This window comes from Amphibalanus amphitrite, unplaced genomic scaffold (assembly GCF_019059575.1).
Source record: "Amphibalanus amphitrite isolate SeventyFive unplaced genomic scaffold, NRLGWU_Aamphi_draft 000091F_arrow, whole genome shotgun sequence".
NCBI lineage: Eukaryota > Metazoa > Arthropoda > Thecostraca > Balanomorpha > Balanidae > Amphibalanus > Amphibalanus amphitrite.
Genome location: NW_024881587.1, coordinates 254,176 through 266,441, shown reverse-complemented (window position 1 = coordinate 266,441; position 12,266 = coordinate 254,176). Strand labels below are relative to the sequence as shown.

General features: G+C 50.4%; 1 protein-coding gene across 1 annotated transcript; it reads right to left on the bottom strand.

Moving 5' to 3' along the window:
* Nucleotides 1–676: 676 nt before the first annotated feature.
* On the bottom strand, nt 677–3,902 carry LOC122380085 (acid-sensing ion channel 2-like). The gene is made up of 3 exons (XM_043362889.1): nt 3,630–3,902; nt 2,153–2,970; nt 677–1,628 (listed from the first exon to the last, which is right to left on the bottom strand). Exons 2-3 carry the CDS (start codon nt 2,623–2,625, stop codon nt 1,004–1,006), a joined length of 1,098 nt encoding a protein of 365 aa, XP_043218824.1. The 5' UTR covers nt 2,626–2,970; nt 3,630–3,902; the 3' UTR covers nt 677–1,003.
* Between the last annotated feature and the right edge of the window lie 8,364 nt (nt 3,903–12,266).

Here is a 12,266-nt window from a genome sequence, read left to right as displayed (position 1 = left end):
CGTATGTCATTTGCGGTGTTTCAGGGACTCGGTAGAGTCGTGTTTTCAGGATATTTCAGTTTGCGAAGCCCGTGGGGCTGAATTCGGGGATAAATTGTGCCCAGCATTCTTTAGACCAACGAGTGTTCAGCAGCCAACACCCAGTGGTGATTCCTGAATTTCAGGAGCGGCGGATGTGCGTTAATACGACCTCGCATTTCAGGAGCGTAGCAGAGACAGTGGACGAGCATATACAAAATGAGCTACACTGTCAGGATTGGAGACAAATTTGCGACATCTATGCAAAAGATGGCATACCTACGCCAACCCGTTTGGAAAAAGTGAAATTTTCTATGGGTAAATCTTTATGGCTCACCCTGTATCTCTCACAGGAGTGGTGTTCGCCGTGAGCCTCTGATTATGGCGGCTACTGTGTTCCTCGAATTGCGTGAACCTTTTGTTAACATTTCCTTGGGCCAGAAACTTGCCAATAATGTGGGAAAAAATTGTTTTAAGATGGTGTTCTCTTTGCCCTAAAGTGTTGGCGGATCTTCCGTTGTGTCGAACCGACCGACTTAGTCTGCGAAAGCACAATATCACGAGTTTTGCTTTTACTTCCTAAGACCACGCCATCATGTTTTAAGCTCAACAACCATGGTATCATATAAATCAAGGCCCTAAAACATAATATAAATCTACTAAAAATTATCCGTTTTTCCACGCGCATTGATTTTGCTTAAATGTTGTTAGGGGTCCTCTATTCGCAAAAGAAATCCGTCTAACTTTTTTTAGAAGCCCGGTATGTAGCTATACATCATTATTCATTATTATTAGTTCCTCTAAAATGCCGGCTTAACAGCGTAACAAACATGTAATACACATGCTTTGATGCCTACTCTAGCATACAATACTGGATTTATAAATCACATCGATTCACTCACGCGCGCAATCAACCATCACCCCCACGATTCCTTCTCAGAACCCCGGCTCCCGACGACCTGTCCATTTCTCTGGCGTCCCGGTCTCACTGTCCCCTGCTGGCCGCGTGGCGGGCCCGGTACTTGGCGTACACCACGTCGGCTATCTCGAACACGGTGAGGATGGAGGCCGAGCACGTCCAGCCCAGCGAGCCGCCGATGTCGCAGATCATCTTCCAGGTGCTGTAGCTGAACTCCTCGGCGCGCCGCTCGAAGAACAGGTGGTTGTAGAAGACTCGGGTGCGTGCCGTCGGCCGCTCGTAGCGGATCTTGTCCACGATGTGGTCGTAGTGCACGTAGTCACAGGACGCCAGGCAGCGGCAGCGCGCCCCGCTCCAGCGGCGCAGCAGTCGCTCCCGCTCGGCCACGGCGCGCCGGTACGTCTCGGGCGTGCTGCACGGCCGGCCGGCGCTCATGAAGGGCAGCGCGCAGCCGGCGCGGCGCAGCAGCACGCGCGAGAAACAGTCGGCCTCACAGCGGCTGAGTGCGTACTGGGCGCTGCGGCGGCAGGGCCGGCGCGGCCGCGGAATGTTGCGCACCTCCTCCAGCAGCACCTCAGCGTCCGTGGCCTGGCCGGGCGTGGCCAGGAAGCCGCCCACGTGCACGGCCAGGCGCGGGTCGTCGCGCGGCTCGTGCAGCAGCAGTTGGAAGCCCGGAGTGCCAAACACCTGCCTGCGAATGACAAGTAAAATGAAGCTACAGGCATTTCGTTTAAACAAAATCATAGCACTGTCGCGAAATACCCACCAACATACCTTGTTTTAAGCGCACACATTAACAAGTGAAATCTCAAAATGTTTAAATACATGTGGAATGCAGTTACACGGTGCAATTTTGGCAAGTGAGAACTAATAGAATTGCAAACTGTATCCACTTCTTGACTCGTAATGCTGTCCTGTCCTCGCGTTTGTCTTACACAATCAACAATCATGCGCTGTTCAGTTTCGGTAGGACTGTCCCGGAATACGCAGCTGCATTGCGGCACAGCATACCATTCCAGTAGTCAGTGTCCGAGAGGATACCGCATTGCTCATAGAAGTTGATGCATGATGAACAAAGTTTCGAGCTAACATAAGGCTCGAGACCAGTGCATTGCTAAGCATGCATTGGAATTTTGCGTGGTTGTCACTCGCCAGTCTGCACTCTACACCAATAGATGATTCCGATGTAACTACTGCGGCGTGCGGCGCACTCACCGCTCCGGCGGCTCTGTGTCGATGAGCTGCATGTAGAGGTGGTTGTAGGCGCCCGTCTGTTTCATGCTGTTGTTGTTGTGGTAGGTCCAGCAGACGCCGTCCACGGTCACCACCTCCCGCCAGCGGCCCACCTCGAAGCACTGCACGCCGCGGCCGAAGAAGCACTCGGGGAGGCCGTGCGGCGACTGGTCGCGCGCCAGCAGCGGCCGCAGCCGGTGTCGCACCAGCCGCCACACGTCGGCCGCCGTCCGGTTCCGGTGGCCCACCAGCGCGGCCATCATCAGGTGGCCGTGCTCGGGTGTCGGCCGGCGCCGGCTGTACCGAGCCAGGCGGTGGTCGGCGTATGTGGCGCCCGTCTCGCGCAGCATCTGGCCAAAGTGGAGCTCCACTGCGGTCAGGTTGAAAGCGTTCCGGTTGCAGAGGGTCAGGTCAGGGAAGTAGAGGGTACGGTTGACCAGGAGTTTGACATTCATCTGGATGGGGTTGGCGAACAGGTAGCCGAGCCTCTCGTGGACCGAGTAGACGAGCGCCGCCACGGAGAGTGCCAGCAGCAGCAGCCAGACCAGCCGGCGGCCGGCGCGAGCTTGCGGGTCCAGGATGATGCCCAGCGCCGGCAGCCGCACCTCCTCCCAGCCCTCGTCGTCAGCGGACTCGGCGGCGGCGTCAGCGGCCTCCCCGTCCGGCCGTCGCGGTCGTTGCGGCCGCTCTCGGTAGTGTGACCGGCCGGCGTGCCGAACGTCGAGCGAACGCTGGGGAACCGCTCCGGCCGGCCGGCACCCTCCTCAAACTCCCGAGAGCGTATCGAGGACATGGTGCGCCTGCCAACGGAAAGGGTTGTGAAGTCGGTTACCAAAATCCATAGTTGATCTCAGTTATTTGAGTGTGGTCATTTATATTGTCACGATTATATGGAACTAATAGCACATAGCCCAAAATGGTGAACCCCGGGCTTAGCACCAACCACATATGGGTTATTGGTGAAAGGCAGAGATACTCAAACCAATAAATATTGCATTAGATTTGATGTCTGGTTATCCGATCGTTGATACCGCAGCAAGCGATTATCTTTACTGCCGTCATACCTACAATTTTTGGCAACGATAAACGTAATTTTGATCCTTAAATGTCTCGTGCGCTTGGAATCTCGCAAATTTATCGTTAAGTCCATTTTCGTTGATCTATCACAATAGTCTTTAAAAAAATGCGGGCGATTAAACACATTTTGCCGATTTTCATGCAAAAGTTAAAGTAACGATACAGTGCTGATTGCGTGCCGGTGGCAGACTGCGTCCCAATACCTTTGTTCCGGTCTATTACTAGCAGCGCCAACTCCGCCCCCAACGAGCAGCCTCTTACACAGAACACACGCGATCCCTGTGTACCTACACGTCTACGGCCAAATATAACACTCAATGAATCTTTCACTGCGTGAACAAACTTTTCACACCGCCACTGACCTTTCTGCTTCGGTACTGACCTTTCCCTGGGCGGAGGATTCCTGTAGCGCTGTCCCCTGTCCTGTCCTCCGTGGCCGTTGTGGCCTGTTGCTGCCGCCGACGAGGGCGGCTCGCGCGGCCCGGCGGACGGCAGCGGTGGCCCGGGCGGTGTTAGGGGGAGGGGTGCGGAGTGACGGTCATGCGCAGAGGGGTCGCATGGTGCGCTGTATCGATGCTCCAACTGGGCCGGGCCACGCCCACGGCGTCATCACTCCGGAGGGACGGGCCAGGGACGGGAGAAGGGGCAGGGACGGCGTCACAGGGGGGGGGGGAGGAGGGGATGGACAGAATGCTCTCTGGCTGTGCAGAAAGAAACATTCTGGGCAGAGCTGTAGAAATGACTTCGGAATGAGGAATCAAGCCAAAGGGGACCTTCTCATGGTGCCGCCGTCAAGATAAAACTTACTGGCTTTGGGCCATATTTTTGGAAAAGGGCCCAATTTAGCAAAAAGGGTGAAGCAAAATCATTTATTTTTGTTTCTTGGGTGATTGTGGCCCTGTCCTATCTTCTCAGGCTGTAGAAAGGGCCCGGGCCAAAGAGGGCCCATGCCACGTAATAGTAGGGCATAGTATTGACGATATTTCAGAAAATTGGGCCCCCATCTTGTTTGGGCCCTTTTTCTGAAAACCTGCCCCCGCAAAGCGAAATCCGTAGCGCCGTCCCTGAGAAGGGGCATGTTCAAGGTGTTGCGTTTGGTTTTGTCATTGGGGATCACTGGAAGTGAACTGAAACGCAGTATAATAAGCGTGATTAACGTTTAATAAAAATACGACGGGAGCAGGTGTGCGTCTAAATTCGCATAAGTAAACAAGTTATCCGAGCATTTATGCTCATGCCCTCGCCCCGACTGCGTCATTTTGCTTTCCCTGACGTGACGGCTGTTTGTTTCTGTCCACTCACTGTCCTGAAATTGATTTTTCGGAGGGTGTGACTAAAGCCGCGAAGACGTCACTATTTCAAAAGGATGTCGATATTGACGCCAAACCTGAGCCACTGCAAATCCCTTGAAAACAGTATGACATGAAGTATAAACCGTCTGTACAATTGAAACTCAGAGGCAGTAGCACTCGCTGATCTCTTGTCCGTTACCCTCCCATCTATAATCCATATCTTTTTTCACCACAGCGTTATCATTTTCATGGTTTCAGGGCTTCAGATATTACATTTCTTTTTGCTTATTGTTTTTGGTATTCCATATATTTGGCGATTTTCATCTGTCAGGGACGACGTTTGGCTTACCGGGACGTCAAAAAGGGAATCCATTTGGGTGTGGTTTTCCACCCAAATTCACGAAAATCAGGACACAGTCCACTTGCCCACTTATTTTTTTTTTCTGTGACACCACCTGAAGTTCTAAGCTAATAAGGCATCGTCGTAAGATTTTTAGTGGAATGTCATTGATTCATATATACTTACACATATACGTCACGCTGAAAAATGACTGACATCAGAGTTGATCGCCATTGGCGTTATGTATAGTTAGGTAGGGTAACTGCGGGCTTATGTACCTCGGTACATACAGCCTATCTTATATACGGGCTAGAACTCGGCGGTACAGCCTATCTTACGGCGCTAGTGGTGCACGGCGGTGCAGTCTACCTTACGGCGCTGGTAAGCAAAAAAAAAAAAAAACAACAACAACAACAAACAATAAGTGCCGGTACAGCCTACCTTACGTTGCTCATGTACTGCAGCACAGCCTACATTACGCCGCTAGTGCATGGCGGTACAGCCTTGGTACAGCCTACCTTACGGCGCTAACGCACGGCATGCAGCAGTCTACCTTGCGTCGCTGATGAATATGCATGGCGGTACAGCCTACCTTACCGCGGTGATGTACTGCGGTACAGCCTGCCTTACGGCGGTAGTGTACTGCGGTACAGTGTACCTTACGACGCTGATGGACGTGCGCGGCGGTGCAGTCTACCTTACGGCGCTGGTGTTTTGCGGTACAGCCTACTTTACGGCGCTGGTGTGCGGCGGTGCAGCCTAACTTGCAGCGCTGATGGATGTATGCACACTTATGTACCACGACACAAAACATGTCTGTTGCTAACAGTAGCCGGTATGCCATAAGTATTTTGCCATTTTGTTTGACGGTGATTTGCTGTAGTTTTCGATGTTTAATTTCGTTTATTGACGGCACGCTGTGGCACACCGACCACCGTTAGCAGTATTAGTCGCCATGACGTCAGCTGAGATCAGCTCGCCAGGGGGTCATATTTCGATCATGTCGGGGTGTACGCCTGTTGTCGATCCATTAGCAGCCGACGGTTGCTAGCTGTGTCGTATGATTTATCTCGTTCTACTGCGCCGAGAGGAAGTCATTTCATATACAGAATTGATAATTCTGATAAGAGTGCTGGAGGCCGATGCTTCCCTAAACCTTCATGTATTGGAACAGCTATCGGTGAATGGTTTTTCTGCTGTTTTATTATAGTCACGGTACGTTGCCAATGCTGGGTTACGGGATAACTACATATACAGGTATGGTAAGTTTCTAGCTTGGTTTATAGCGGCATACTTTTAATACTATGTACATAATACGGCATATTGGTCGAGTTACGGCAGCGTTTTTAACAGTTGTAGTGACGTCCGATATCACCTACGATTACCTACTAGTTACTACTAGGTACTAGGCGTTCCAAGACGATGTCCGTGGTTAGTGGTTATATGCTGTGCGCAGCTGTGTCCCCGCGCCGGTCGGTTGGCTCGTCCGGTGCAGGGCCAAACCGACACACGGCACATAGTTAGTTATGCTCCTCTATCGTGGTCAGCATAAGCGAGGCGTATTATGGATAGTGGATAGCTTTATGTGTAGGTGTACAAGTAGCTGTATAGATCATTGCGTCGTCATTCCGGGTTTGTCGGGTCTGAATGACATTGGATACGTTCAATCATCGTATTTTGACAACTGACCATGTTGCTAAGTTACGCTTCTACTGATGCTCATCGATATTTGGCTCTGCAATGATGTATGTAAAGAGCGGCTGTGTTTAAAGCTGAAAGGTTTTTGTGTTTCATAGAGACACACATTGGTAACACCACGGATCAGTCTGTGAGCCGTCCAGTGTGTATCGACCGTTCAGTACGGTAACAGATCGGTCAGGTGACGCGCCGTATGTTGGCGGCTCGGTGTGCTGACTGACGTATGTGTCCTCTCCCGCTGTCCCCCAGCTGCGGATCGCGCGCGCCGCCTCCGTGGAGCAGCCGTCCGGCGGCGCCGGCACCGCGTACAGATGGAGGAGGTCGCGCCCGCCGACCGGCGCGCTGCGACCCACCACGCCGGGCTGGTGCCGCCGCTCCTGGCCCACCGTGCCGCACGAGGCCAACAGGTCAGTCCATGGTCACACAGCCAACAGGCTAACAGGTCAGTCCACGGCCTCACAGCCAGCAGGTCAGTCCACGGCCTCACAGCCAAAAGGTCAGTCCACGGCCTCACAGTCCACAGCCCAACAAGTCAGTCCATGGCCTCACAGCCCACAGTTCAACAGGTCATTCCACGGCCCCACAGCCCACAGGCCAAAAGGTCAGTCCGCCGTCCGACCGCCAACAGGTCAGCCCGTCATTCCACGGCCTCACATGCCACAGTCCAACAGGTCAGGCCAAGGCCCTACAGCCAACAGGTCAGCCCGTTGCCCGCCGACCAGCAGGTCAGCGTAACAGGTTGTTCCAACAGACTTCTAGACTGGCCCATTATAATGGGTCAGTCCAACAGCTCAGTCGGCTGCTCCGCCGACTCCAGTTCAGTCCACTGTTGGACTGACCTCAATTGGACTGAAATCGAGCTGCTGTTAGAGTGTGTTTCGTATCCCTTTTAACACGTTACGACCTGACCCCTGACCTGTATACCATGCGAAAATACCAGCTTTGGGCTCCGGACGGGCTAGTAAACAATATGTTCCGAGCTCTTAATTAGGTCGAACTTTTCTGACCATAAGAGCCCTCAGTCCTTAGAAGGGACAAAGCAATCAACAGGGCTAAACCATGCCATACATTGCGCTACTTGGAGATGTTGCAGAGCTTGCAGAACTAGAGTTTCCGGGTTTCGGCAGATTGCAGACGGTGGGACAGAGAGCGCTGGTGTCGCGTGCTCGGCTCGGTCAGGTGGCGCTTCCGTCGGGCTCGGGCCTTCCGTCCACCAGCCGAGGAGGGAGGGCTCGTCATAGGCGCTCCAGGGACGGGCGGGGCGCGGTGATAATCCCAATAGGTCGATGCTTGTTTCGTTGTGCAGGTCATTATGGCCCGTCAATTAACTCGTGCGCTGCCTGGCCCCAACATTGAACCGATCCATTGGGCTATTGATCCTCCGTGGAATTCACCTATCACTGCGGTAGCACCCTTGCTCAGAGGAATGATATCCTGAATCCCACAGGGTTAGTAACAGTAGCCTTTTATCGCTCTGTGACCGTGACATTGGTGTTTAAGCAGTGTGGGGCGTCGCCCGAACGCCGATTCATGCTTATGATCGATTTGACTTCGTTTACCAGCCTGTCTCATTCTGTGCGATGATCCATGTGAACCAAGTCCGAGTGTTCAGATTATGACTCATCCCTATTTTAATTCAAACTTAACGTTAATTTTGCTCTTTTGTTATACTTTTTGTTGGAGAAATATTAAATTGAATTCAATGATTGGCTAGCTACTCGGTCAATTTTTGTCGCTCTACACAAAAATGAAGTGATTATGTCCCCTTATACAATGACCTATTGTTTTCCATAGACAGCTCATTGTAAAACCTATTGAAAGGCTTTCCTTGAGGTTCGCCCTCACCAATGTGATCAGAGGGCACTTCACGCAGTTGCAGCCCGTTTGTATAGAGTCTCACTGAGCCTGCTAGTCTCGTCTAAAACCATCTCATTGAGCCCGCTATAAGCTTCGTCTAAAATCGTCTCATGGGCATGGGCCCGATCGTCTCGTCTCGTCTTTTTACTGTTACAGGCAAAACTGTGAGCTGGGAAGGCTGAGTTTGCAATGCGTTTTGCGTCTTTTACAGACACAGCAACAAATATTTCTTTTCATTGAAAAATTATTTCGTAATGGATGAACGTGCTTGTGGCGCTCTACATGCACAAATGTATAGCGTTTTGTAGGCACGACGTTCTAGCGTCATTCTGGTCTTCAGTCTCAATCCGTCTGCATTATTGTCATTGGTTTTGCCTCGAGCGTCACTTCTTGTCTCTGTCTGTTTCCTCAGGCCACAGAGCCGTCGCTCCGCCGCTCCTGTGCCAGTAATTGTTGTTTGCACTCTACGTCATGCGACATTCGCATGCCGCCGCGGAGGTAGATTTTCCCTCACAGTCACATTGAGGGCGTATGGTTATTGGTCGCTGACGTGGCGTCCACATTTCCCTTTCCTCTGGTCTGTACAGGCGCAGGTCGTAGGCTGCAGTTGCAGGTTCGATCTCGTTGGACATCGGTCACCGAGCGCAACCTTATCGTGTATTTCATCTACATATACAGGTACCCAAGTCAGCCCGCTGCTCCCTGTGGCTGTGTGGTCCGGCTCGGTCTCTGTATGGGGGTGAGCCCGTTACACGGGGCTCGGCGGCCGTGGTGCACAACTGCACAATCCGTCACAGCTCTGTCATACAGTAATTCCGCCGCGTATCGTATGCATATGGTGATGAGCCCATGTCCGATTGTGGTGCCCAAGATGGTACCCAAATCTGCTCGCTCCGTGGTCGAGCGGCCTTCTACGGCAGACCGTGCTGCGGCGTGCCCTCTCGGCTCGGCCGCGCCTCTGTGCGTATCAGCTGCTATCAGGATGTCCACATCCGCCAGACGAAAGCAAAGCGTATTTGTGAGTATAATCCGACTCTGGCCGCCGGCTTGTGACGTCAGCAGATCTCGATACTAACGCCGTCTGACCGGCCGCTTCAGTCGCGCGGCTGTTGGCGGCGCCACGGACCCTAATGCACTCGGGTTGTCTACGTGACGGGTCAGGGGTTGGCAACTGCACAACTACTTGCAAGGAATACAAATTAGGAAGAGCTTTTCCTTGAAGTATACCTGCTTTCGCTTATTTTAATACATAAATGATAATTTTGCAGTCGAGAAGTAGAAGAAACCGTCTGCCGCTCCGGCTCCCATTTTGAAACGTTCATAACGTGCCAGTAGTTCCTGAAATTTAACTTATTATTGCAAGATATGCCAGATTTGATTGACATCTTTGTGTCAGATTTGTCAAAGCGTCCTATTTTATGCCTGTGGTTGTTCTCAATGGAACAAAAGCAAATTCCTGCTTAACATATAATGACCGTAAATGTGCTATGTCTAAAAGTTCAAATGGGCACGGATATCAGAGATTTGCACCGGTCAAATCCTCGACAGCGCGATAGTGCGTCACCTCAAACACATCACTAATCTCCAAGGTTAACATAAGTATACCTTGTCGCAACAAGCGAACTGTCTGTTACTTACAGCACTTTGATTCCAGCGCTCCCAGACAGGGTTCAAGGATATATCTTTTTTAATATATCACATTTAGGTCACTGCAATATAATCTTTATAACGCAGTTTGTACTTTGTTCAAAGCCTGCTTAATTTGATCGTTACACATGGTACAACTATATCGTACATTCCATCGTCAAGCGTAACAACATGCCAGCGTGGTGACGTGACGCAGCGTGTGTACGACTTGCAATTGTTATCGTGTCTACATACATTATCATCAGAGATGTAGTGGAACTTATTCAGAGCTGCAATACTGCGACTTTTGCCCGTGCGAACACTGCGTTACTTTTTCCAGACTTCAATAAGTCTGGAAAAAGTAAATGTTTCACGATCACGATAAATGTTTGTATGTTGTATTCATGTGCTTTTTTAGTACTTACAGCACTTTGATTCCAGCGCTCCCAGAACTAGTCAGTGTTCGATAGCTGTGTAAGGCGATTCACAAAGACCAATGAAAGTACACCACGGACCGGTCAGTGCAGTGACCACACGATGTTGACACGTGTGTAGTGAGAAACGAGCGGACTGAGCACGCGATTACCGCGACCAGCCGCCACAGCTCAGTGGCGAGCCGATCCCCCTACTAGCCGCCCGTCGCCTAGCAACTGACCACAGCACAGGTCACGACTTGGACTGGGGGACGCAATAAATACCTACAGCAGCTTAAATACCTACCTTCAGCTTTAAATATTCAATGGACATGTGCAATTGCAGCCATTCTCAGTCAACTTCACACGTACGGTATATATTATGAAACGGGCAATACAGCACATCAGGGTGGACACGTTTCGTCACTTGACTTTTTCGGGCACCATTTCAGAAATCCAGGTATTTCCTTGGCCGCTTGCATGAGGGTCTTTTGTTTCGTATGATGCTAACTGCTAAGTGCATAAATGCAATAATCACATGCCTAAACATATCGTGATTTCTATCGATTTTTTTTTACCGCTATAAGCCTGTATCATTGGTCAATAGGTACAGGGTGTTTCAAAAAGTGTCACGGTTTTGAACATTCCTCGTATCGTAACCATAAGGCGTACATCATTCAATTTGTCCACATTAAGTGGCAATATTTTGAGACTTTATGTTGTAGAATTGCAGGTTTTTAGGCAGAATGGTTTTTACACCAGGACAGATAATCAAGAAAGCTCAGTTTTGGTACTGTATCTCTGTATGACATGGAACGTCTCAGTCTGCCTCCGACTCAGCAAGGGTCTGAATCCCTTTCGCGAGATGAATCCAGAAACAAGCTCATCAATACATTTTTGGAACACTTTTTGGACAAGAACACCGTGACAACTGCCATCTGGAGCACAGCAATAAGCTGAAACAGCCACAAACACGATGGCATCGATCAACAGTGAATGATTCTCAGACGACGCGAGTTTCCATGCCTCTTTGATAGCAAAATCCTCCAGGGAAGGATTAGGTGATTTGGCCGGCGCTCTAAAGTGACTGCCCCCACCTGTACGATATCTGACAAAAGTGAATGAAATAATTTTGGTCTCCATTTATGCGTCTTTGGTAGAAGTAACCCGTGGGAAAGTGTCAAACTCCCCCACCCTCGTAATTTTATTCAAAATAAAAAAGTGAATTTCATTAGACAATGGTAACTTTCACGTCCGTTTTAAAAATTGTATACTTATAGCATGTAGTATTCGGGCTGTAAACGAATTCCGATATGGTGGCACCATTCTTGGGGGTCATCGGCGGCTTCTTTAGCAATTTCCTCCATCTCTGTATACCCTTGACGACTTATAGACAACATTTTTCAGAATGGCAAGGCGTGGTAATTTGGCCGGGGCTGGCGGGGCATCTCGACCGGTGTGCTCGAATGGCTTTGTTTGCAGACATGGGAAGCCCACGAGATGTAAGGGTTTGGGACAGAGTTGAGTTTTTGCATTTATCGCAAAAAAAAATATTAGTCGACTATTCCTTGACCTGAATCATAGACCTCTGTATACAGAAGTTTTTCCTAGCAATGCCCCTTCATTAGTTAAAGGTTTTATTGCAAAATATTTTAAGGACAAATTAATGCGAATCCATGATTGAGCAGTGTGTGCCAATAAATTACAATCTGAATTTCTCACGAGAGTGTTGAAATCACTGACAAGACCTGATTCAAATCATCGTTCGAATACAAGTCAGACACCGAGTCAAC